At 33.7% G+C, this 27313-nt stretch overlaps 2 protein-coding genes across 2 annotated transcripts in view; both read right to left on the bottom strand.

The window, feature by feature from the left end:
* The window catches only part of LOC110869456 (TMV resistance protein N-like), a 46360-nt gene extending 41279 nt beyond the window's left edge, over positions 1–5081 (bottom strand). The window contains exons 1-2 of the mRNA XM_035976385.1: positions 4101–5081; positions 3873–3928 (exon numbers count right to left, since the gene is read on the bottom strand). Coding sequence (XP_035832278.1) covers positions 3873–3928; positions 4101–5000 — 956 coding nt within the window. The 5' untranslated portion in view covers positions 5001–5081. The remainder of the gene's footprint in view (positions 1–3872; positions 3929–4100) is intronic.
* Positions 5082–18323: 13242 nt separating this feature from the next.
* Positions 18324–23446, bottom strand: LOC110871874 (TMV resistance protein N). Its single transcript, XM_022120626.2, has 5 exons — positions 22882–23446; positions 20766–21867; positions 20458–20670; positions 19409–20200; positions 18324–19300 (listed from the first exon to the last, which is right to left on the bottom strand). The coding sequence occupies exons 1-5, from the start codon at positions 23367–23369 to the stop codon at positions 18716–18718; spliced, it is 3180 nt and encodes a 1059-aa protein (XP_021976318.1). The 5' UTR covers positions 23370–23446; the 3' UTR covers positions 18324–18715.
* Positions 23447–27313: the final 3867 nt, after the last annotated feature.

The raw sequence follows: 27313 nt of genomic DNA, 5'->3' as shown, positions 1-27313 counted from the left end.
TTCAAACACACCATCGTAGAACTATGAATATAAAACACACTAATGTTAATCATTCGATAATCAAAGTCTTATCATCTAAAACACAAAACAAAAACCACAACTATTGTGTTTTAATAACCTTCACTATGTTATTTGTGAGTTTTGAGTGTGTTTTAAGGTTGACATTATGGCATTTTATGACTTTTTACACTTTGTAGGAAAAATACACTTTGTAGCCAACTCCCACCATATATATATATATATATATATATATATATATATATATATATATATATATATATATATATATATATATATATATATATATATATATATATATATATATATATATATATATATATATATATATATATATATATAGAGTAAGGTTAACATACAAAAAGCCTTATCATACATCACGTAGGAGACAATGGTAACCGTTGGATCAGGGGTATAATCACGCATGGGACCACATAATCACGCATGGGACCACATAATCACGCATGTGACTATAATCACGCACGTTCTATGATAATAACGCACGTTATATTTTTTGTCATGTATGTTAATGTAGGTTAAGTCTTGAAGTACATTATACTTTCTCTCTCTCTCTCTCTCTATATATATATATATATATATATAGGAGAAAGATCCGTTAGGTATCACCCTTTATTGCGAGAACCACGAGAACCAGTGTGAAAACAACCAAAAATAACTAAAAAAATCTAAAAAACACAATAATTTTTTAAATATTTTTTTTATAAAAATCGCTACTTTTCGTTAATAAAAAAAGTATACTAAAAGTAGCGATTTTTATAAAAAAAATATTAAAAAAAATGTTTTGTGTGATTTTTAGATTTTTTAAAGTTTTTTTTTTGGGTTTAGCTTTATGGTTTAGTTTTTAGCATTTAGCATGTGGGGGGGGGGGGCTTGGGGGGGCGGGGGGTGTAGTTTTTTTAGTATTTTGGTGGTGTGGTGAGTTTATTTTTTTGTGTTCACATTTAGGGCTGCAAAAGAACCGAACGTTCAACGAACAGTTCGTGAACCGTTCGGTGGGAAGTTCGTTTATGTTCGTTCGTTTAATAAATGAACGAACACGAACAAGAAATTCCGTTCGATAACTTAAATGAACGAACATGAACAAAGGTCTCGTTCATTCAATTATGTTCGTGAACGTTCGGTAAGGTGTTCATGAACATTCTTTCATTTGCGTTCGTCTATGTTCGTATGTTCGTGTTTTAATTAAAGATTTTTATACTTTCATATATTTTATCTACACTTTTTATACTATTAAACTTTTATTTATATCATTACCCTAACAATCAAACAAGGAAACCCTCTTTCACCTTGTTTATGCACCATTTCACTTTCTTTTCTCATTATTTACATCGAAGAGTATGATCTACCTCCGTTCCACAATAAGGGATTCAAGTTCTAGTCCTACTCTCTGGGCCATCCACCTTTATCCTTCATCGCGTTCGCCAAATTTATTTGTGTTCGCTTGTGTTCGTGAACACACTCATTTTCTTAATGAACGAACATGAACATAAAATCTCGTTCGGTAAGTGTTCATGAACCGTTCATGAACACATTTATTTCCTTAACGAACGAACACGAACAAGGCCTCGTTCGTGTTCGTTCGGTTCGTTTACAGCCCCATTCACATTAGTTCTTGCAATAAAAGTGGTTTTCGCATGAACCATCCCGTATATATATATATTATTCTGGGCCCCTTAAATGCCAAAAAAAACCATTTAACAAGTTTGTAAGATCATCTACAATGTTGGATTCTACAAACCTTCACCTTAGCATGTCACTCTACATTTCAAACCTCCCTCAGAAGCCTACAGTGTTCTTACAACACTAAACCTTCACCTTACCATCCACATCATCACCTACTTTTAAAATTATTTAATATAAATCAAATTACTTGAAAAATACTTTGTTTTTATATATTTCATAATATTTAAATAATAAGATGTTATTTAAAATTAAATAAATAAATTCAAAATCTATACTATACAATAAAAGAAACCAATTTAGGGACACTTGTCATCATATTAGGCCATCTCTTATAGATAATTATAATTTTAGTTTAATCTTTTCTAATTAATTATAGATAATCCTCCTACTAAATATTATTTAGTTTAATATTTTATATTATAGATAATCCTCCTACTAAATATTATTAGTTTAATATCGTATGGATAATTATTATTTAGTTTAATCTCCTTCTCATTTATAATATTATTTATTTGAATTAATTATATTTGAACGTTTTGTTTAGTTTGGTATCAAATAGATTTTACGAAACTTAAAATAAAATTAACTAATATTATTTATTATTTATACATTTACGGAGTTTTAAATAAAGGGTTAAATTTATTGAGACTTTGTTAACAAATTTTTCAACAACAGAATAATCTATTTTTATCATGAAAACCAAACTTTGTATTAATATATTAAATAGTTTTATTTTCACTATACAAAATCACATTTACTCGACCCATGTAATGCATGAGGTTTTTAAGATATAACTTTTTATTATTTAATATATATAAAATTAGATTTATTCAATTCGTACAATACACGGGTTTTTTAAGGATATATATATTTTTTATTATTTAGTGCAGAAAATTACATTTATTCAAACCGTGTAATGCACATATTTTTAAAGATGTAATTTTTTTATTATTTGGTATATAAAATTACATTTATTCAACCCGTGTTATAAATGAGGTTTTTTTAAAGATGTATTATTTTATTATTTGGTAAACAATATTACATTTATTCAACCCGTGTAATACATGTGGTTTTAAATACATAACTTTTTTATTTAGTACATAAAATTACATTTATTCAACCCCTACAATATGGTTCTTATAGATATAACTTTTTATTATTTAATATATAAAATTATATTTATTCAACCCGTACAATAAATGAGGTTTTTAAAGATATATTGTTTTATTATTTAGTATATAAAATTTATTTATTCAACCCCGTGTAAAACACGGGGTTATAACCTAGTAAACATTAAAATAAAACATTCATATAATTAAATTGAAAAGATACATTTAATAATAATAAAGACCTACATAATAATAAAAATAAAAAACATATAACAAATAATAATAAACATACCTAAAATAATAATAATAATAATAATAATAATAATAATAATAATAATAATAATAATAATAATAATAATAATAATAATAAACACTAAACCTAAAAAAATATTAAGATATGTTATGAAACATTCTCGTTTGAATGAAGTGTGTAAGTTGGATTTGAAAGTGAAATGGTTTAAATGAGAGTTAGTGTAGGTTTTAAATATGAAAATTTAATCTTTTTATATTTAACAAATAGCCGTTTATTGCTTTTTTTTTTAATTTTTCCTTTTTTAATTTCAGCGGTCAAATGGTGAGGGTGCCACCTCATCATCTACGGACCAAGTCCTTGGGGCGTGTTAGTTTTGATGAATTATATTAGATCATGATGTGTAATGATTAATATCTTACATTTGTTCGTTTTACGTTATGTGGTAATATAGTTAGCAATGTGGTATTATGGGGCGTTTTTTAAAATGGGTGTAGTGGAGATGTGGGGCATTATGTTAAAAAGGGATGTAAATAAAATTAAATAAAAAAACATCAAAAATATTTTATTGAGCATTATGTTTAAACCTGCATGTGATTGGTCAATTGAAAGTTCTCTCCGGCATGGAATATTTCACGCTCCAACCCAATTTTGGTTGAAAAACGCCCAAGGGGGCGGAGAAGTGGGCGTGGGGTGGCGTTGTTTGGCTCAAAAACGCCCAAAACAAGGGTCAATACGGGTGGTCTTATACATGAGGGAAAAAATGAAATCAATTGTTTCAGGAGAAATACCTTGACTGTCTCTGATGAAGAGCATCAAAATCATCAGACCGTGGTTCACTTGGTGCCTATGACAAACAACCAAACAAAAGAATATCCAGAAATAAGGCATGTGAATTTTATTGTTTGGATTCGATGTAAATTATTATTATTAAGAACTGAAATAAAAGGATATTTATTAAAGTAAAACGCTATAACAAATAAATGTAAAACAGGTGTTATGGGAGTGCAACAACTTACCATCTGATCACCAAGAGCTTTCTGAAGTTGTTCCACGACCTCCTTCATTGTTGGACGTTCTTCTCCGTTTTTCAAACATTGATACGCAATGGTTGAAAATGCATGTAAGGAAGCCGGGTTTATTTGTTCATGTAAACCCGAATGAATGATCGAATTTAATGTTTTCCTTTTGTAACTTTTTTGGACCCAAATATAAAAAGGTTGATCATCAACCGGAGCATATGCCGGCCTTCCACACAGCACCTCAAACAATACAACACCAAATGAAAAAACATCAGATTTGGGTGTTAGATACCCGGTAGTCTCGTATTCTGGACAAATATATCCTTTAGTGCCACACGGATTTGAGGAAACAAAGCTATCCGGCACATTAGGACCTTTTTTCGACAATCCAAAATCAGAAATTTTCGCGTTCCAGTTTTCATCCAAAAGGATGTTTGCGCTCTTCACATCCCTATGCAGGGTTCTATGTTCAGCCCCAACATCATGGTGAAGGTATTTTAACCCACGGGCAGCGTCTAAACAAATATTTAGACGTTGGGTCCAGGTTAAATCTGCACTCTTTAAATGTTTGTCAAGACTCCCTTGGCTCTCATACTTGTAAACAAGTATCTTCTCGCCATCTTCATCGCAATATCCGAGAAGAGAGACAATGTTTTCGTGTTTGTAATTAGAAAGCAAAGCAATCTCTGTTTTAAACTCACGATCTCCTTGACTGTGCTCCCCAAGATCACGACTCAACCGCTTTACAGCGATGGTACCGTATTTTTCAGATATGCCTTTATAAACTTGCCCGAATCCACCCAATCCAATACAGTTTTCATCGGAAAAATCATTAGTTGCGTCTGATATGTCTTGGAGAGAAATCTGCAAGTGCTTCAGTTCTTCAATGGAAGACATGATCTTTGATGTAAATCTTGAAAAAAATTAATTAAAGGGCTGGTAATTGCAATTGAAAACAGATGTGAAGAGGGATGACACTCCTTTTGGTATAGTGGGATATATATAAGGTAAAACAGATGTGAGTCGAAATATATATATAACATAGGCAACTTGTTTTGTTTACTACTTGAAATAATTTCATATTATATTAAATAATAGGTTGGGGTTCGGCTACAAAGTCCAAATTAATAACCCTAGAAAAAGTAACTTGGGTTACGTCTCTTTTGTTTAAAAGTCGCGTCCATTAAAAAGGTTATTGATGGAAAGGTTACGTCGCTTTTGTTTAAAAGTCGCGTCCATTAGAAAATGTTATTGATGGAAAGGTTACGTCTCTTTTGTTTAAAAGTCGCATCCATTAGAAAATGTTATTAATGAAAAGGTTATGTCTATTTTGTTTAAAAGTCGTGTCTATTAGAAAAGGTTATTGATGAAAGGTTATACCCTTTTTCTATATATACAATTAATAACTTAGATTACCTCTCTTTGCTTCAAAAGTTGTTTCCCTTAGAAAAGTTATTAAAGGAAATGGTGATTATCAAATTACTATAAGACGCCTCTTCAAACGGTTAAAATAAATAGAAAAAAAAATCACATAAGTCAAACGCTTGGAGTAGTAGATGTGAACCCTTTCATTTTTTTGTTTTCTAAAAAGACGATTCAAATGACGCGAAATAATAATTTAGATATGGCTTTTGTTTTTCGATTTTGTTTTCTTTCTATTTTTAACTTTGTTTTTTATTTGATTATTTAACTAAACAATATTGAAAGGCCAAATTAATAAACCTTTTTTTTCATGTAACCATAACACTATTTGCAAATTTTATTCTGTTATTGTTGTGCAAACCATCGCATCATTTTGCGCGGCGCGTTTATTTAATTGTCAATATAAAAAATAAGGGTATGTTGGTTCATATAAAAAACCGCACCTTTGATTATTATTTAAAATAATAAAATAATCCTAAACCCTAACCGCCATCACGACAACGCCACCAATTGAAACTAATTTCTAAAAGTGTGCTTTTGATTTAAATTTTCAAAACTAATTTCTAAGGTCTAAGAAATTACAGCTTACACCCTATGCTTTGCTCAACGCGCCGCTTGCGTTATTCGCATACAATGTATATATATATGTGGGCGCTCGAGGGGAAAAGTGAAAGTGCGTTATTTTACTAATTTCATGAAAATAATGTTAAAACAGGGAGATGGTTAATCATGCATCATGTGGTGGCGCTGATAGCCGAAAGACAAGGGGGTACATGCACTAATCGACAATTGTCTAAATTGCCGAGTGTTATGTGCCATATGTCCAAGGCTTGATGAAAAACTACTATCGAGCCGAGGGTCTCACTGGAAGCAGCCTCTCTAATCCTACGGGGTAGAGGTAAGGCTGTCTACATCTTACCCTCATCAGATCCTACCTTAACTTTGTTATTGGTGGGATTTACTAAGTATGATGATGATGACCCTATGCTTTACTCATAATTGTATTAACCCCTAAAGTTTTATAAAACAATATAACCAATCTATACTATATAATAAAAGAAACCACTTTTGGGACACTTGTCATCATAATAGAGCATCTCTTATAGATATTATTATTTTAATTTAATCTTTTCTAATTAATTATAGATAACTCTCCTATTAAATATTATTTAGTTTAATATCTTATGGATAATTATTATTTAGTTTAATATTTTCTTCTCATTTACAATATTATTTAGAGAAAATTATGATTTTGGCCCCTGTAGTTATATCACTTTTATCCTTTTAGCCCAAAATAGAATTTTTTAACATCTAAGCCCCCAACGTCTTCTTTTCTAACCCTTTTGGCCCCTCACACTAACCCCATCCATTAAATGTTAGGGGCCAAAAGGGCTAAAAAAAGACATTAGGGGCCAAAAAGGTTAGAAAAAAGACGTTGGGAGCTTAGATGTTAAAAAATTCTTTTTTGAGCTAAAAGGGTAAAAATGATATAACCACGGGGGGCAAAATCGTAATTTTATTTTTTGATGTATAAAATTAGATTTATTCAATTCGTACAATACACAAGGTTTTTTAAGGATATATATATTTTTTATTATTTAGTAAAGAAAATTACATTTATAAAAACCGTGTAATACTCATATTTTTAAAGATGTATTTTTTTTATTATTTGGTATATAGAATTACATTTATTCAACCCGTGTAATAAATGAGGTTTTTAAAGATGTATTATTTTATTATTTGGTAAACAATATTACATTTATTCAACTCGTGTAATACATGTGGTTTTAAAAATATAACTTTATTATTTTGTATATAAAATTATATTTATTCAACCTGTATAATATTGTTCTTATAGATATAACTTTTTATTATTTAATATATAAAAATTTATTCAACTCGTGCAATAAAGAAGATTTTTAAATATATATTATTTTATTATTTAGTATATAAAATGTATTTATTCAACCCGTGTAATACACGGGGTTATAACCTAGTTAAACTAATACAAATATTAGTATCATTAGAATTACTTTTATTAGAGAAGCATACATTATTTTTAAATACTGTTTATTAAATAGAACGTTACCTATATAACTATAATCAATTAATCGGTTTTTACAAAGTGTTAAACTCATTGAAGATCTGACATAATAATTCAATATTTATAATCAACATACTAAAGACTTTCACTATCAACATTCCGCTGCAACGCGCGGGGTAGCGTTAACTTGTTTACTAAAAAGTGTAAAAAGTGATAAAACATTATAATTTCAGCCATAAAACAAATCTAAAACCCACACATAACAGAGTGAACATTACTTGAACACCATATTCAAACTATAAAAGTCCATAAAAACTACAAACACACCATCAGACATAAATATAACACACAACATGCTAATCAACGTAAAACTCAATAATGTTTGTCATTCCATAATCAAAAGTCTTATCATTCAAAACACATACAAAACCTACATATATGATGTTTTAGTAATCTTTATTATGTTATTTGTGGGTTTTTAATGTGTTTTATAATTGACATTATGATCTTTTATGATTTTTACACTTTTTAGGAAATTTGAACTTTTTAGCCAACTCCTAACCTAAATAATAATATATGATCAATTTGTTACATTTGGATCAAAAGTTAGAAAAACCGGTGAAGAAATATTTCTATTTATATTTTATTAAGATGAAAAATTTATATATAATCAATTGATCATAAACACAACTACAAAATCGGTAATCGACGGAAAAAAAAAATCAGTACTGATGACGGAACAAAACCATCATTACATAACAAATGTTTAAGTAATTTCATTATCATACTCAGTAAATCCCACCAATAGCAAAGGTAAGGTAGGGTCTGAGGAGGGTAAGATGTAGACAGCTTTACCTCTACCCCGTAGGAATAGAGAGGTTGCTTCCAATAAGACTCCCGGCTCAATGGTAGTTTTGTAACAAGCCTTGGACATAAGACACATAACACTCGGCAATTAAGACAAAGGCTAATTAGTGCATGTACTCCCTTGTCTTTCGGCTATCAACGTCACCACATGATGCATGATTAACCATCCCCCTCTTTTAACATTATTTTCACGAAATTCGTAAAATAACGTTAAAATTAGTGCAATTTCACTTTTGCTCCCGAGCGCCCACATATATACATTTATATGCGCATACCTCAAACGAGACTTAAATGCACTATGTCATGAATATTAAAAATATTTTTTTATAAAAAAACCCGCACAATGTCAACTTTAAGAGGAAAGACAAATTCAACGTTCAAGTTTGCTTTTTTTATTCATATCAACCACTTATTGTGAGGTTGAAGTGCTACCAAACAAACGTTTACCTATTGGTTAAGCTAACATCATCCATTTAGACTTGTTTATGCAAGTAGCTAGTCCATTTAGACTTCTTTATGCAAGTAGCTAGTCCTTTTAGCCATTTGTTGGCAACCACTACTTATTTATTGAACATTTTTTATATCTAGTTATATTCTTTTATGAAGATTGATATATACATACAGAGCACATCAAATAAGCCATTTTTCGTTAAAACGATTGAATGTTTCATTCGACAATTTTATCAAATCATGTCTAAAATGAACAAAATACATATATAGATGTTACTCAAAAAGAGAATTTAATGAAACATTTACACGCATTTGAGATAATGGAAAACCTAAATAGAACCATCTATATATACCCTATTCTAATCATCATAACTAACTCCCATCAGTTATGACACTTGTTGACAGTTGGCGGGAAACTAGCGCCAACCCTTTATACGAGCGGTGAGCCGTTGGGTCTTCCCTACCTATGACATATCATAATAATACTTATACTAATGTTCTTCATATATACCGATTCAATGAGTTCATGTGTTCCATTACTGGTAATTTGACTGATCTTTTCCTCTAAAGTATTCTTTGATAAAACCGTTGATGTAGGTTTTAATCCCAAAACTTTTCTTGATGTTTTTAAACAAACCTTTATTCCCACAAGTATATTTCTTTTGAATTAAACTCATATGCCATACTTCGTTCGAATTACCTTCATTCATTCCCTTAACCATGAATTCAGAGTGTTTGATTCGGTTCTTACATACCTGTCTAAAACTTCCTAAACAATGCATTATGGGCACACATGATTCCTAAAGGACCCCTGTCCATTTCTTCACCATAATCTTCGTGTCCTTTCTAAACCAAATAACAAAAGTTTTTTGTTAAGAGTTTCAAAGCTGAAAGTGTAATATAATGGAAAGAGTACCTTGGCCGACTGATTTGTGCTTTTTTACGATGATCTTCCTTTTAGACAGCAGAGGTAATGTTTTTTTAACCCCAAATCTCTTTATATACTTGATAATATGACCCACTACCCCAAGTTAAAAAATTGTGGGATAGTTTTACCATTTTTTGGCGCCTTCAAAGTTCAACATATGTATTATTTTAAATGGTAAAAAATTTATATACAACTTTTTATTTATGTTTAATCAGGTGTTAAAATACTAATTTTGTAAATTCAAAACAAAATAACATTAAATGTTTTAAATTATGTTTTTTTTTTCCAATTTTTACATGTGGTTTTATTAACATTTTTATGTTTGTTTTTTTTTCCAGGTTTTAAAGCTTCCATTTATTCTAGGAGCAGACAATTTTTTCCAAATTGTAATTGTAACATGTTATTATATGCATCTTCTTTATGTTGATGGTTATAAAATATTACCTTTTAATTTTAAATTTGTAAGTAGAACTATTGGTAACTCCAACCTGGAGGTTTTTTGAATTCTGGAAGTTTTTTAGTAATTAGATCGCGGCCCTGAATATGTTAGTTCAAATGCAACATGGAATTCATAAAGTCAATATTCTAAACTTGTAACTGCTGCTTCTAGAAGAAATTTTCTATTTTGAATGGTTGAGATTTGATCTTACCAGAGGCGGCCAAAGTAGCTAAGCATGAAAAAGCTTGCATCGAGAATCAGCACGTGTTCGTTCCGTTCGCTTTCGATACTTTTGGCGCTCTCGCCCCTGACGCGGTGCGGTTCCTCAAGCGGGTTCAGCAGGTGGTAAGCAGTAACACCGCGCATGTTAAGGGGCAGAATTTTGTGTTTAGCAGGGTAGGGTTTGCTATTTAGAAGAGGGTAGCGGTGCAACTTGTTGCTCGTCTACCTGTCATTAGTCTGTAATCGTCTTTGTTTTTATAATATGTAACACCTCGAAATTTTGTGTCCAATAATGTATTGACACGTGTCTTAAGTTTACACGTGGCGTATTATATTTAATAACGGACTAATGTTGACAAACCTTGAAAGTATGTAAATTCAAGGGTTATTAATATCAAACAAGGGTAAGTATACTGTATAGTAACCCTAAATGGTGCTCGTACCTTCAAACGAATAAATCATGGATCGTACGGAAGCGAAACGCGGAAGAAAGTGAGAGATTACAAGCTACAGGGGTTAACTGTGTCAACATGTTTAATTATACCTCTGAGTGACCCTTTGACGTACCCGAGGCTTTGTAACAGTAAAATACGCTCACTAGAATATACTGTATAAATTCCGCGAAGTTCCGTTTTAAAACGAGAAAGTTATGATCAAATTCGTACGAGAAGGGTTAAAAGCGTCAATAATGAAAGTTAAGACTTTCCGAATAATTTACAAGATAACCGGGGACTTAACGATGCGGGTAAATAACACGAGGCCCTTAGTTGTAAATAATCGAGGGCCATATCGCAAAGTTACCCCTTCAAACCCGAAAGGTCAGGTTAATAAATACAGAAGATTTCGTTATTAATTACCAGATTCTAGCAATGATTACAAAAGATTTAAAAAACTTGAAAAACAACCCTCTCGCGGGCCGCGTTACAGTTTGGGTTAAGTGAAGGCGGGCCGCGAGCCACCTATTGATACGCGTCTGATATTTGAACTCAGGCGGCCCGCGTACAATGTGCATGGTTTCTCCATGCGGGCCGCGTGAGACGCCCAGATGCAGAAACCTTGGACTTGCATGCCTTTTGAGCTTGTGAAGGATCAACTAGGCAATATGTAAGGCATGGGCACCCCCTACTCGACCCATAACACCTTAGGACACCTGCCCATCATCCATGATCACTTGTAGACCAATGTGTGATGATCTAAGAGCATTTCTTGTACTATAAATAGACCTTCAATGTTCACAACTTAAACACACCTCAAACACACTCTTCTGATCATACTTGGAGCTCTCAAAGCTTTCTCTTATCATTCTAAGTTGTGCACAAGTCTCTGTAAGTATGCCAAACCTTTTATGGTTTTGTTTTTGCTTAGTTTAGCCTAAAAGTCAATCCGTCGTAACTAACGATTGACCTTGCGATAACTCACGAATGGTTCAGTGAATTGTCGAATCAAAAGTGGTTATGTGTTGGTATTTATGTGGGTAATAAACCTCTAAAAGGGTTCCCACTGATCACCACTCTAACTATGTCGAACGTCGAGTCAAACGTGCACTTAAAAAGTCAACAGAAAGTCATTTTGCGATTTTGTGCATAATCTGTAATGTATATGCTATGAAACCTGTTTTGATGATCATAAAACATGATATTAAGTATATAAACTTGTCTAAACTCGTTTGATTCGGCCATTTGCTATATTGACCCGGTTCGGAGCCGAATGTCGCAAAAGTTTGACTTTTGCTTTGACCTTAGTTCTGACCCGTTCTAGTGCAATGTAGATATGCCTTAGGACTCTCTTAGGACCAGGTCACGTGATGGTATCACCCTCTGTGACCGGTTCGTTGTTTGTCCGAGTCTCTTACGCATTTCCGTTAATTACTTAAAAGTTGACCGTAACGCCCTTTTTTAAAATTAAACGAGTATTTCGGACACGTGAAGGGACCATAACCTTGCTTACTAAATTCTAAGCATGTCCCTAAAGTTTCACGCCAATCCGAGGTCTAGAATGGGAGTTATGTTAAATAGCGCATTTATATGAAACTTTTGTAATAAACGGCGCAATTAGCATAACGCCTACCTAAGCCAAGATTTCGTCACCAAAACTTTTACCCACTGTAGTAAAATAATATTTTGGGATTTTTAAAGATTTTTAATTAATTTTAACCTGCTCATAACCTGCGGTTATGGCTACGGTTCGGTAAATACCGAATATGCCCTTTTCGGCCAAAACTTGAGTTCTACAAGGTCTTTTGACCTGATTCCAGTTGCTATTGATTTTAAATAATAAATAAGATGTTTTAGACTTATTAAACTGATCAGGAAACTCAGGTTTCCTGTAGAACTCAGAAATCCCTTTAAAAGTCTTTAAAATGACCGGAAAACCCCTACGGGGCGTATAATGAACTAAAACTCGTTACGGGCGTTATGGAAGGTATCCTACTGATACCACAACCTCTTTAAAGTATATTAACTTAGGGAAACAGTGTAAGACTCCTACGGTTACCCGTTGCGCCTATTGCGCGCACGGTTCGGCTTATGTAACTAGTTTACATAGATTAGCCGATACGGGTCAAACCATATCATTTTGACCCCAAAATCCAGAGTGTGAATATTAAACCCGTATAAAACAAGTCTCCGAACTTGTTGGGTCAGAATCACATTCCATTCTCGGTTTTCGCCTTTCACGCGATTAAACCGTATCGATCCCTCGAAACTAACCGGTCTAGGCTACGGCTAATATAAAGACCCGTTAGGATTCTAATAGGTTATTTAAAACCTTCGTTCCAGAATAAGGAGCCCCAGTAAAAGATATCGGTGATTTAATTGATTAAGGAATATACATTGCAAAGGTAAATACTTTTAACTTATTTTCCCTTATACGGGCTTGGGTTACGGTATATAAAATACCGCTTGATTGAGCATCAAATAATTCCATCGCTTAGGTGGTTAATTGAATAGTTTGATCGGCTCATTTAAACAGTCTTGTTACTTAAAAGCCTTTGGGGGGTTAATGACCATGTCCCGGATATCCTAGGCATCATTTTACGAAATGGCCACGACCTTGACAGTCGGGTGTAGGCGTACACCCGGTATTATGTCTATATTATTAAAAGACGTAGCCGATGGCTTACCCACCTCGGTTTTACGCAAATGTGGTGTGTCTATTGATCTTTAACCCGGCACGATCCGGGCTACTGAACGCAAAGAAGGAACATGTAATTCGTTCACAAGATTATAATTTTAAATAATTCTCCCAAGTTAAATAAACATGTTTATGCCATGTGCATCCAAACCAATTTTCAACCATTTTACAAAATGAGTCAGTTGATTGTATTTACCAGTGTAAACTGACGTATTTTCCCAAAAGGATTAAGTGCAGGTACTACACGTAATTGGCTGGTAGTAGCTCCCTAGCATCTAAGGAAGTCTCGCAAGCTTGATGTCTATCTGTTGAACAATATTTTTATTTATTTGATCCATCCTGTGGATACTATTCAACTACTTGTGATACATTTGGATATTACAGTAAATGGTTGAATTATATTTATCTTTATGCTTCCGCTGTGCATTCATATATTGTGGTTTGACTATATTGTTGCCAACTACGTCACGGTAAATCCCCCACCGGGCCCACCGGTGATACACGTGGAAATCGGGGTGTGACATAATATTGTTCTCATTGATTTTAATGGGAACATAAGAATATATACAATATATACCGATTCAATGATTCCATTAATGGTAATTTGACTGATCTTTTCCTCTAAAGTATTCTTTGATAAAATCGTTGATGTAGGTTTTAATCCCAAAACTTTTCTTGATGTTTTTAAACAAACCTTTATTCGCACAAGTATATTTCTTTTGGATTAAACTCATATGCCATATTTCGTTCCAACTAGATATACGCCCCGCCGCGTTGCGGTCGGGGGCTTAGTGGTATGAAAGCCGTCAAAGTGCTTAAGCATTCTAACATACATACATTGTAGTGACGGACGGAATACACGACAACTCCATAAACAATAAAAAGAGACGCATAATTTCAAATACTTGAAAAGGAAATACAAATTTTAATCTATCACATAAACAACTCATATAATCTATGTTTTTATAACAACCATTCTTTCACTCTCATAACTCACAATTCTTATTCTTGTAAAGTAAAAGCCACACACAATATCCTTGTCTTCTCCCCTACACCACCCAATGAGCCAATTTGACAAGTTTCAAACTTAATCACAGATCTTTACAATATCTGTAATAGTCACGTCCGGTTCATAATTCCATCATAAGCCCTAACATATCAGTCAATTCATTTTCCCATTTAATTCCAATCGAACTTGCATCCAACCCCATACCCCTGTACACATACACAAACCAACATAACAACTCCCCAATAAACATCAACTTCACATCCCTTGTTTTCTCTTAGATAATTGAAACAGATTTTTTACGGTGTATTAACAAATGATCTATGATCCTATATCACAAATTAATTTTCCTGATTCTCTATTATTATATTGTTTGGTCAGAGGTGCACATAGTTCCAGTTCTTAAAAACTTTGACAAGGCATTCTTACCATGTTAGAAAAACGCCAACAAAAATATGTTTTTATGTTAATTTTCACACTATGAAGTAACTGGGTGTGAGGTAAAACCAACCAAACCACAAATGTAAACACAACTAACAACACCATTACCAAGGTAACAAAAGAAAGCAAATAATAGAACCGATTCAGATCTACAATCATCACATCATCATCGGAAAATAAAGAGGCTCAGCTGCCGCTACGGCCGCAACCGGAGTTGCCATGCCAGGTAGCAGGCCACTATCATCGCCACAACAGACTGTTAGCAAAAACTCCAAAGGATTCAGGGTGCATGCCAGATAGAAACAACATCCAAACCCAACAATCATCTCGCATTCCTTATGCGGGTTTTAAAACCCCTCAAAAAAACGGTATCAGTGGGTTTTAAATAACCCAAAACAAAACCAACGTCCAGAAAACATGTCAAACACCCAAACCTACACTAATAGGAAAAGGCATTGGGCATCAACAGCCACGGCGACAACGATCACAACGGTCATTTAAACCGGCGTTTCTCAAAACGATTACCGGTCGTAAAAAAAAGCACAACCAACATGGCTACTGATAACATCAAAGGCGATGGCCTCAATTTTAGATATAGAAGCAATACAAAATGTAGAGAGAATGCAGAGAGTTTGATACTTTAGAGAGAGAGAGAATTAAAACCACCTTACAGGATATGGTGTAAAACAAAAGACAGTCACTAAAACCACCTTAAAGCCCACAATATGAGAAAACCATCCAACAAAACCACTATACAATTAAAGATGCATAATGTACAAACAGAAATGCAGAGAAATGTTGTAAATTAGAGGATATATAAATTACCTTCATTCGTTCCCTTAACCATGAATTCAGAGTGTTTGATTCGGTTCTTACATACCTGTCTAAAACTTCCTAAACAATGCATTATGGGCTCACATGATTCCTAAAGGCAATAGAAACAAACAAAAGAAAAAACAGGTTACTTTATAAGTTTTTTAGATGTGAGGTTCATCTATCTTGTTATAGTTATAAACAAAAAAATCTATAAATGATAAGTCATAAACTCCAAATGAGTCATATGACAGACAATTTCGGCAAATTATAACAATATTTCAAGATTCTGAACAACTCAAATTGCATGTTATAACAACAAAGAGCCTCCTAAAACAATGAAGTTGCAGAACACATAACAAAACATGTTTTATGTAACATAGCGTATACCTACCCATGATGGTGAGTAGGGGTGTTCATCGAATCGAATATCGAATTTTCGAATTATTCGACTCGAATTGTTCGAATAATTTTTATTTTTCCTTGAATTCGTATTCGATTCGAATTCGATTAAAACCTATCGAATTCGTATTCGAATAAAAACCCAATTCGTATTCGATTCGTATTCGATTAAAGTTTCGAATTCGAATAAATTCGATTTAATTCAGATTCTTTAAAACATGTAAAAAACTATCAAAATGAAACATAAACTTTAAAGCAACCATAAAGCACGATATCACATTAAAAAGTTACAAATAAAGTACCACAAATCTAAAATTCAAAACGAGAAGTCGGAAATAATCACTCCACATTACAAGTTAATATTTTTATTGTTAGAAATCTATTGATAGATACTTAGGTTTTACTTATGGGTCATGTTGTGGGTTTGGTAATGGGTAATTTTAATACTTGGAAAAAATTTTGAAAATAATTTATTGTATAGCTTAATAAAAGTTATATATGTATTATATATAAAAATAATAAATAAAAATGTATAATTTTTATTCGAATTTCGAATCGAATCGGATTTGAAATTATAAATTCGTATTCGATTTACTTGACTCGAATTGAATCGAATTCGAATTCTTATAATCGAAACGAATTCTTGATAATCGAATCGAATTTAAACGAATTTCGAATTTTTCGAATTCGAAACGAATCCTGAACACCCCTAATGGTGAGTGGGTGGCAGCAATCCTTGAAAAAAAGGTTTTTAGTGCTAATTTTCGACGGAAATCTCAACCACGCCTCTTGGATTTTTTCAATCACACCCCTTGAAAATTTTCAACCGCCCTCATTAGAAAAAAAATATTATGAATTTATAAATAAAATTAAACCCCTTGATTGTGAACGCTAGTGAACTAATCCTAGCCCTTGATTATCAATACACAAGTGTAAATCAAAGGCCAAAATTTGATGATGACTAGTGTATTTTACGATTTGATGATGTAAATCAATAACCAGGATTTGTTCACTTAGTTCACAAATACACTACTGTTCACTCTAGAACCTCATCCTTATTCTTTAACCACTTATTCACTTTACTTAACCCAATCTAAATCTAATTTTATTAACCCAACTACCCAAGCCCAAACCCAACCCAAAGATTTATCCTTTTTTATTGATATTTTTTTGTTGTTTTATGTGGTGATTATGAGAAAATATGTATGTATAAGGGTTTGATCTTTTTTTGCTTTTTGATTTTTTTTAGTTGGTCTAGACTTGTATTTAATGATTTTGTTATTTTATTTCAAGTTTTGTTTCTTTAAATGATTACTAATCAACATTTAAAACTAGGGTTTGAATGTTTGAAAATTAAAATTGAAACTTATGGACTATGGTATTGGTTAAATATGATTGTTTATTTTGTTTAATGTTTAGTGTTCTTTTATGAACTTACAGAACAAATTTATATGTGATAAGAATCATGCGTAGAGAAGTTATATCGCGGTTTCTCAAGAGAAAAAGGGTTGGACCACTTTTTTTGTCGGATTCTTCTAGTTAAAGACAAAGTTATGTCTTAAATAAGTTTTTTTGTTGTTTTATTTAATGACTAGGAGAAATAGTAGGTAGCATTTGAACTTTGATGGTTTTTTGTTGTTAAATTTACTTACTTATGAAGGCTTTTTATGTTTTTTACTGTTTTACTTGAAACTTTTTTTGTTAATGTGATAGGAAAGTTAGAAAATAGGGTTTGATTGTTTGAAAATTGAAATTGACCCAACCTAACCCGATATGATTTGGCCTGCAAAACTTTGTTTGTTTATTTTTACTGGTTTTACATGACCCGACCCGATCCGACCCGCTTTGAACCGAATTTCTTTATATAGCTAGGGGCTCTAAAATCTTTAAATTTTTCCGCATCCCCAAAAAAATTCTGGGTCATGATTGTGAAAGTTTATTTGGATAATTTCGCATCTAAAAGTTGTAATATTTTTTTTTCAAAGCTACTAATCTGAGTAGCTCAAAAGTCAAAACAAAAGCTAAAGCACGATGGAGATATCGCTGCACGCAAATTTTAAAAACAAATTGCAAGAAGTTCCTTAGATTGGTTACTTTTTTACAACGCAAGTTCCAAATCATACCCAGAAAAAATACATTCAAAACAAGAACTTATGGACATAGATCCATTTTAGAACAGTTGGGTGGGTTACTTCCCTCTTGCGAGTTGGTTTTAGAGTGGAACCACATGTGGTACTTTTATGTTAGACAAGTGGGCTAATTCAATCTGTTTTATCAAATGGTATTGTTTAGCTAAGATGTGAAAGGCACAATGGCAAGCTATGATCACATAGATTACTTTCGGAGGTGAGGCCCAATGGACTTGAGTTCGAGGGAGTACTATGGGAAGCAAACCAAATCACAGGTCGACAAGTAGTGAGGGACATGTGAAAATGGATTTGTGAGACTAGTACCAGTAGCAAGGACGCCATAAAATCTTGATAGAGGACTCTGAATGACGTTGGATCGTAAATGTCTTCCCATACACACGTTCATCGTCAAAAAATTGTGAGCAGTCCGTAGTGACTTTTGTTGTTCGCACCCCATGATCATGATCTTTACTTTTCCTAGGAACAAGTTCAGCTACAAACCTACTCTCACCTTCACAAGATGTCTCATACTCCGCGTCTATGGAAAATGAAATCATATTGTATGCCGAATTCAACCTTGCGCCATACCTCATTAATGAGTTAAAGGAAACATATCCTACATATGTTGAATTAAAATAAGACTCGGGTACTGCTTCATCAGACTCCTGCCAAACCTCAGACCGAGAATCTTTGTCTAAATCCTGCTTCATACTTATCGTAAAAGATAGAGCGTAGTAGTTGTTAACATTGCATATTAAGAAACCAGAATAGTCATTGTACCAATTAGGTGGAAGCTGCAATGTAAATGTCTTCCCCCTAACCAACCTGTCTACAAACCTCTTTGGAATATGGTCCCATGCGGAATGAATGAAACTGATAAAGTGATCTTCAATAGCATATCCCTGAAACCAAAATCAAACATATCTATGATTATTGGTTTAACGTTATTCTCGTATGTGTCTCGGTTGATATAATTAAAGATTGAATTCAAAAGAAAGAGCGTAATTAACCTCGAGCAAAGAATGTAGTACTGTGTCACCACCAAGTGCACTTACTCCATTGTTCCTCCCAAAAAATGAGACATACCATAACCATTTACAGTTTGTTGTATCTCCAACAGTATTTAGTGACTCGCATCCATCTGCTCTAAGACACGATAAACTTAATGGGAGCCCCGACAATTCTGCAAGGCTTGTGCACTCTGACACATCAAGCCATTTGAGTCGTGGAGCTTTCAAGACGCTAAAATTTAATCGTGAGAATAAGTTTAGTGATAGATCAAGTTCTTGTAAGTTGGGTAAATCCCAGACATCATAGTCAATGTCTTCATCTCCAAAATTGCATCGTCTGAGAATCAACTTTCTTAAGCATCTGCTAATAAATTGTAAGCCTACATGGTTCACGCCTTTGTGAATTAGAAAAGGCGCTCTTACATCATCTGATAGTTCACGCTCATGCGCGTTGCCGCAGCAACACTGCAAACAAGTAACAAAAAGGTTTGTACGATATTGTTCAGAGGAAGCGACTTTTTTCCAGCTATTAGAAAGTTTACTGCAGTTTGAGACTATAAGAGTCTCGAGTTTCTTTATCACGTTAAGGGATGGAAACTTCTTGAAACTGCTACAATATTCAACACTTAAGTAAACAAGTCTTTCCAAGCCTTCAATCGATGGATGAATCTCTTTTATACTCCGAGAAGTATGAAGCATGAATGTTTCAAGATTTGGAAGTCCACCAAAATTTGGTGTAGCGATTAAGTAATCCATAGCCTGAAGTTTGATCATTCTCAAATTCGGTAGAAACTGTTGCATAGTAGTATAGATAAAGTTAAAAGTTGATCCATAAAGAGTTCAATGGAAAATAAATCTAATACTTGACATGTATACTTGTAGTCTAATTCATTGAAAATTTGTAACAAATTTTTTTGCCCCTTTTGATATTTTTATCATTTATTTCAGTCTCCTTGATAAGTTGATTTTTATGTCTTAGTTAATTGTTATATATTAAACTATTAATTTTTTCAAATTAAGGAATATATGGAGTATGTTTTGATACTTACTTTATAACCCTTCCAAAGTTGTTTTTGCCTGCCCTTCATTATTAGACAACGAAGCTCCCGTGGTGGGAAATTCCTTGAGAATGAACTCCCACGACCGACATTCCAGTCAATCCATCGTAGTTTCTTCATGTTTGCAACAACTTGATTGTTTTGACTTGGTAATGAATCATACATGTAGGAACTAACAGATAATGCTTCAATCTTGTCAAGTTCCTGTCATAAAAGAACACATTGTGTCAAAACTGAGTCCTTAATATAGATATATTAGCTTTAAAAGATGGATGGATAGTTAGTTTAATCCGGATTACCTTCTTTGTATCCATACCCCATATGCTTTGAACATGTTTCTTCTCCCAAATTCTACTATGATTCTCAGGATTGTTAAGGTGATCTCCTTTAACAATGTAGTGTCCCATTTCTTGTATCAAATCGTGCATTTCAAAACAACCATGTGAAATGGTTATGAGAGCCTTTTGTATCAACACCTTTATGCCTATAACAGGGTGAAGACCACAAGCATCAAAGATTTCCATTGCATCATTTTTATACCTTCCTCTAAAAAAACATGCTATATCAAGGAACAATGTTTTTTCTACCTGTTTAAGTCCGTCATAACTTATTTTTAGCGTTTCCAGAATACTAGCGTTTGGGACTTCTTTCAATCTAGCCAATGCGCTCCTCCACTCGTTTATATTCTTGTCGCATAGAAAAGAACCAAGAACTATAAGTGCTAGAGGGAGTCCACCAGCATAAGACACCACGCCTTTTGAAAGCAACTCATAATCTTCCACATTTCTACCATTTCGAGGTGCGCGCTTGCAAAAGAGCTCAATAGCCTCTTCGTCATTTAGCAAGCTAGTATGGTGTATCATATCTACTGCATGAGAATTTAATAAATTCTCCTCTCTAGTGGTGATTATTATACGGCTTCCTTGACCAAACCAGTCATGTGATCCAGCTAACGCCTCTAGTTGCTTATGGTCATCGGCATCGTCAAGAACAATCAAGACCTTTCTATGAAATAAGTTACTCTTTATCATGCGTTTTCCTTCCTCAACTCTCCCGATATCCACTTTTTTTTGTTTCAAAACTTTATAGATAATTTTCTCTTGCAATTTTACCAAACCGCCGGCCTTACTTGATTTAGCCCTAATATCTCCTAGAAAGCAACATCCATCAAACTTACCAGAGATGTCATCGTAGAGACAAGACGCTAGAGTAGTCTTACCACTACCCCCGACGCCCCATATTCCAATCATGAGCACACCACCTGACCCGAGTTCTAATTTCATTTTCAAATTGTGCACACGAGTCACAATTCCAATGTAGTCTTCGTTTGCACTTGGAAGTAACGAATACAACCTATCTGAGATTTTGTTAACAATTTCTTTTATGAACTTTGACTCATGCCTGCACATTGGATACACAAGAATTACTAACATAAACTCATGCATAGTGTAAAGGGAATATCAAATGGAGCTTGTAACACTCTTAATTATGGAACATAATGAATAGTTTTGATCATCAAAAGGTAAAGCAAGATGGGCTAAATTTTGTAACAACTTGTACATGTTAGCGTAATTATGATTAATCCTAAGTTAGGGGTGTTTGGTGTTGCGTTTTCAAAATAGATTATGCGTTTTCAAAATAGATTATGCGTTTTCAAAATAGATTTTGCGTTTTCAAAACTGCGTTTTGAAAAAGCATGTAGGTACATGCTTCCCCAAAACTGCGTTTTGGAGGCGAATAATCACTTTTTCATCCAAACACTTGTTTAGATTATTTATGTTTTACAAACGCAATAATCAAATAATCACTTCAAAACGTAATCCCAAACACCCTCTTAGTATTATTTTAGTTATAACATAAGTTAGAAATATTAGTTATATTATTATCTTATATGCTAAGTTTATATTCCTTGTTCCCCAAGTAATCTCACCCTATAAATACTCTATGCAGGGCCTGCTCTTGGCCGGCCAACCCAAGCCGTCGCACGAGGCCCAAATTTTTAAAGGGCCCGAAAGGTTTTTTTAAGCTTTTAAATATATACTAAATTATATGTTTAATATATGCATCCATTTATTATGTAAATAAGTGTTTGTGGTGGAGTGGAAAAGTCATCTCATAGGGAAGTCTTGACTCCACCATCAAGGTATTATTTTTTTTAAATCATTTCCCCTTAACCACAATTTTTGGGCCCAACTTTTTTCGCCCGAAGCCTAATTTTTTTTAAAGTTCTCGGGGACGGCTCTGACCCTATGTATGTCGACATTTGAATGTAATGCAAGTATTAAGTTTGTATGAATTCTCTCTAAATCCCCGAATGTTTATAACTCCACAATACATTTATTAGATTGAGTTTGAAAAATTACAGAGGTCTTAATTAAGCACAAAAGCTTAAAATCATGAAGAGAAAAATTTTACCCATTTGCAGTGTGCTCGGATACCCATCCAGAAAGATTACCAGCATCAAACAGTGCTTTTCTCCAAGATTCAACTTTGTTTTTGTTCCTTATCTCATGTTTGGCAAAGGCTTCTTTGTACTTCCCTTTCTGATATCGTATATCCGAGGGATCCACATGATAGAATATGGGCAAAACGATTTGTCCTCTCTCTTTCATGCATTCCATAATATACGCAAGCTCGTCCAAGCACCATGAAGAAGTAGCATAGTTTTCCGAGAATATGATGATAGCGATCCGCGATTCTCTAATAGCCTTCAAGAGGGCCGGACCAATTGAATCACCCGCGGCAAGTGTTACATCGTCCTTGTAAGTGTGGATTCCATGTTCCTCAAGACTTGTGTAGAGATGATCCACAAATGTCTTACGTGTGTCTCCTCCCCTAAAACTGAGGAAAACATCATGATTCCATGACAATGAGGGAGAAGATGTGGATGAAGAAGATGCCATTGGAACTATTACAAATGAAAATTATTACAAAAGCAATGTTTGTAAATCAGGATAAGAAATATATGGATATGAATGTCACGATGGAAGATTTTTCTCCAAAAGATTGGACTTTTCTTTAAGAGTGGACTTTTAATAAAAAATCACTCCAAAAGATTAGACTTTTCTTTACGAGTGGACTTTTAATAAAAAATCGAGTAAACTGCCATTTTGGTCCCTGTGGTTTGGTCACTTTTGTTAATTTAGTCCAAAACTCAAACTTTTTGCATCTGGGTCCCAGTGGTTTCAGTATTGCCATTTTGGTCCAAAAATGAAATCAGGTCATATTTGTCTTATAAAATCCTGCTATTTTGTCATTTTCCGCAGATGCAAAATGATCATTCCTTTTTTATTAAAAATACCATATTTTATAGGGGAATTGGCCTGTAATAATCTCACCTAGACCTTATTGGCCTTTAATAATCCCACCTCAGAATATTCCCCCCACCAGTCCTACCTTTCACTTATTTTTCCTACAATGGTCCCCCGTTAAAAAAACTTAACGGTGTTAACCTTTTTTCCAAATTACAAACAGATTTTTTAGGGCTTTTGATCAGAACGATGATACGCGTCCATTGATGTAAAACTTACTTCGAAATGGTGCTCCAAGTGACTTGAGTTTGGTTAATTGGAAATTTAAACACCCGAATTAAAGCGCCGTTTTCATCGTTTGGAGCACCGTTTCGAGGAAAGTTTTACATCAATGGACTTGTATCATCGTTCTAATCAAAAGCCCTAAAAAATCTGTTTGTAATTTGGAAAAAAGCTTAACTCCGTTAAGTTTTTTTAACGGGGGACCATTATAGGAAAAATAAGTGAAAGGCGGGACTGGTGGGGGGAATATTCTGAGGTGGGATTATTAATGGCCAAAAAGGTCTAGGTGGGATTATTACAGGCCAATTTCCCTATTTTATAAGACAAATATGACCTGATTTGCCCCTGAGGAAAATGACAAAATTGCAGGATTTTATAAGACAAATATGAACTGGTTTATTTTTGGACTAAAATGGCAATAAAACTGAAACCACAGGGACCCAGATGCAAAAAGTTTGAGTTATGGACTAAAGTGGCAAAAGTGACCAAACCACAGGGACCAAAATCGCAGTTTACTCTAAAAAATCAAACAAAAATCACATCTAGCCACCAGCCCTTTTCCTTTTCTTTATTTAATTCGCTATTGGACGGTTTAAAAAGCTTTTGGCTCAAAACTCGTTTGGATTTAGTTCAGAAAAAGCTTGCTCGATATGGCTCGGTTTGAAACTTAGTTCAGGCAGCTTGGCTCGATTGAAAAGCAAGCCTAGCTCAGATCAGTTCGTAAAGAGCAAAATTGACTCGATTTGGCTCGCTCGTTAGCCCGGCTCGGTTTAGCTCGAATTATTTTACTTTAGTATACTTTATTTTAATATACATGTAATGTATTAGAGAGAATTGGTTATTATTTGTAAGTAAATAGGAGTGGAGTTAGATATCTATGGTATAATTGAGGATTGATTGTGATGCTACTTAACTTATATTCTATTTCGTTGAGATTTGAAACTTATATTGTATTTAGTTCAACTTAATTTTAGGTTAAACTTATTTTGAATATGTCTTTTTCAACTATTACTATTTGAAGGCCGTGTATTAAAATTTCTTTTAAATTTAATTCGGCTCGGTTAAAAACCAAGATTTTCAGCTCAATTTCAAATCCAAACCGAGCCGAGCTGGGTCGGTTTATAATTGAGCCGAGCCCGAGCTTGCCCTAGATCGGCTCGGATGTTGAACACCCTTATTCCCCACCAATTGTATATAAAAAAACATTTAAAAAAATGTTACATCCGTCAAAAACTAGTTTAAGGTACTAATGTGGTCTACAATATACATATCTATCTATACTTTCTATATAAGGACAAATCCAAGTGCAGGAGAGGGTGTCCAACAATGTTTTTCTTATCTCATTATTACATCATAAAGCCTAATATTAAAAGACTTTAAAATTCAAAGTTGGCCCACATCCACATTTTCAAAGGTCTGCCCATTCAAAATCTCTGTTATAATACGAACCACTGTCCATTCAAGCCACCGTAATCAAAACCATTGTCCATTCAAAGGTCTGCCCATTCAAACGAATGTAATCAAACCACTGTAACCAAATCACTGATGATTAAAAATTCAAACTTCAAAAGCTCTGACGATTCAATATTATGGCTCCAAATTCAAAATTCAAAATTACAGTGGCTCTAGATATATAACATATCATCTTCTTCAATCAATTACTCTCTCTAATCAACATCTGTCCTCAACATTTTATAATCAAACATCTGTTCGCAATTCAAATTCTGGCTCCACATTCAAAATTCAAACCATATTCAAAATTCAAACCATATTTTCTAATTCTATAAATAAGACATAATTATCTGGCTGCACATTCAAATCTCTCTCGCTGATATCTGCAAGCGTGTCTCTCTCTCTCTCTCTCTCTCTCAAATGCATCTTTCTCGACTCTCGTCATTCAGCCGCTATTCTCCGATTACACTTCTTTGTTCGAATGTTTGATGATTCTGTTTACATGTTATCATTCCGGTATCATTGTTCCAACATCGTCGTTTCAATGATGTTGGCCATCACACATCAACCTTCCAATATCGATGTTGCAATATAATTGTTGCAACATCGTGAAAGTTGCATGTGTTACATTCTTTGATTGGGAGAGTTGCAACTTCAACCGACGATGTAACGCTCATCTATTAATCTCTATTATTTTAGTCATAAAATACGGATCTTTTTAAAGAAAATGCACAATTAACAAAAACTTAGTTATTAAGTTAGGATTTACATTGTTTTAGCAATTCCTTACTACCAACTACCTAGTTTAAAACATTCACATCTACTAGTGATTTCAAAATATCATTTGTCAAGACATGATTAGATTAATGCGGAAGCTTCAAAAATGGTGTTCGGTTCTTCAATTCAATGCATGATCGCCATCCGGAAAGTCCCCATCATTACCTAAAGTCAAAACCACTTAAAATGTTAGTTTTGACACTGAAATAGAGCATATAAACAAGTTCCAGCATCAAATTATAAAAAAAATAAGAAATTTTTAGTTTTGGTCCTGCCGCGTGTCGCGGCAGAATTCACTCGATCTATCGCGTGGCGCGACGGCTTCCGCGTGCCGCGACAGATCCAAAGGATTCTGCCGCGTGGCGCGTGAAAACCCATTTTCCAGCAGGTGCAGGTTTGAGACCTGATTTCCTGCCCAGCTCCGAATTTTCTAAAAATTCCACTTTAAACTAGCATAACTTTTTACTCGGTTGTCTGTTTTAGTCGATTCTTTTTCCTATGGGTCCGTAATAAAATTTCGGACCCAACTATGTAAATTTCACACAACGAAAAACGGATTACGAACGAATAGTTCACATAATCCTTGTTTTAATTATGCAACCCATTAGCTATATGCGCATAGTACCATTTTTCAATTCTAAAACCTTTTTTTTAAACGTAATTACCCAATTTCCCGGGCTTATAATTCCTGGCGTGTCCGCGCCATTCCATGGCTTTACGCTCACATTAAAATTTTCATGCTTGTTTTCCCAAAATTCAAGCATACCGTTTTAAGCAATACTTATGATGAAGTTCTATCGTTTGACCCGATATCTCGGATTCGTATACTTAAATTAACATAACCGATTCATTGATGTGTTATTATCCAACACTAACACAATACGAGACTCTCTAGTCTCTTCACACAAGATTATTTGAAAGCATATTTTGACCCGTTTGGTTGTCGAGTGAAAACCATCACTTTAATGACAAGCCAAACTAATTCCTACCATTATTTGACCCGTTGGGTTTGTCGAGTGAGTTACATCACTTCATTGACGTTCCAACATGGCTATTTTAAACAATAACATCAACAAGCATATTTA

Source organism: Helianthus annuus, chromosome 8 (genome assembly GCF_002127325.2).
Source record: "Helianthus annuus cultivar XRQ/B chromosome 8, HanXRQr2.0-SUNRISE, whole genome shotgun sequence".
NCBI lineage: Eukaryota > Viridiplantae > Streptophyta > Magnoliopsida > Asterales > Asteraceae > Helianthus > Helianthus annuus.
The sequence above is the reverse complement of the archived record's forward strand: the minus strand, read 5'-3'. Positions and strand labels throughout refer to the sequence as shown.

Coding starts and splice junctions, on each gene's coding strand:
- LOC110871874 (XM_022120626.2), bottom strand. CDS start 23,369: ATGGCATCTTCTTCATCCACATCTTCTCCCTCATTGTCATGGAATCAT. Junction 21,868..22,881: donor TCCGAGCACACTGCAAATGG/GTAAAATTTTTC, acceptor TCCAATGTGCAG/GCATGAGTCAAAGTTCATAA. Junction 20,201..20,457: donor AACTTTGGAAGGGTTATAAA/GTAAGTATCAAA, acceptor ACTATGCAACAG/TTTCTACCGAATTTGAGAAT.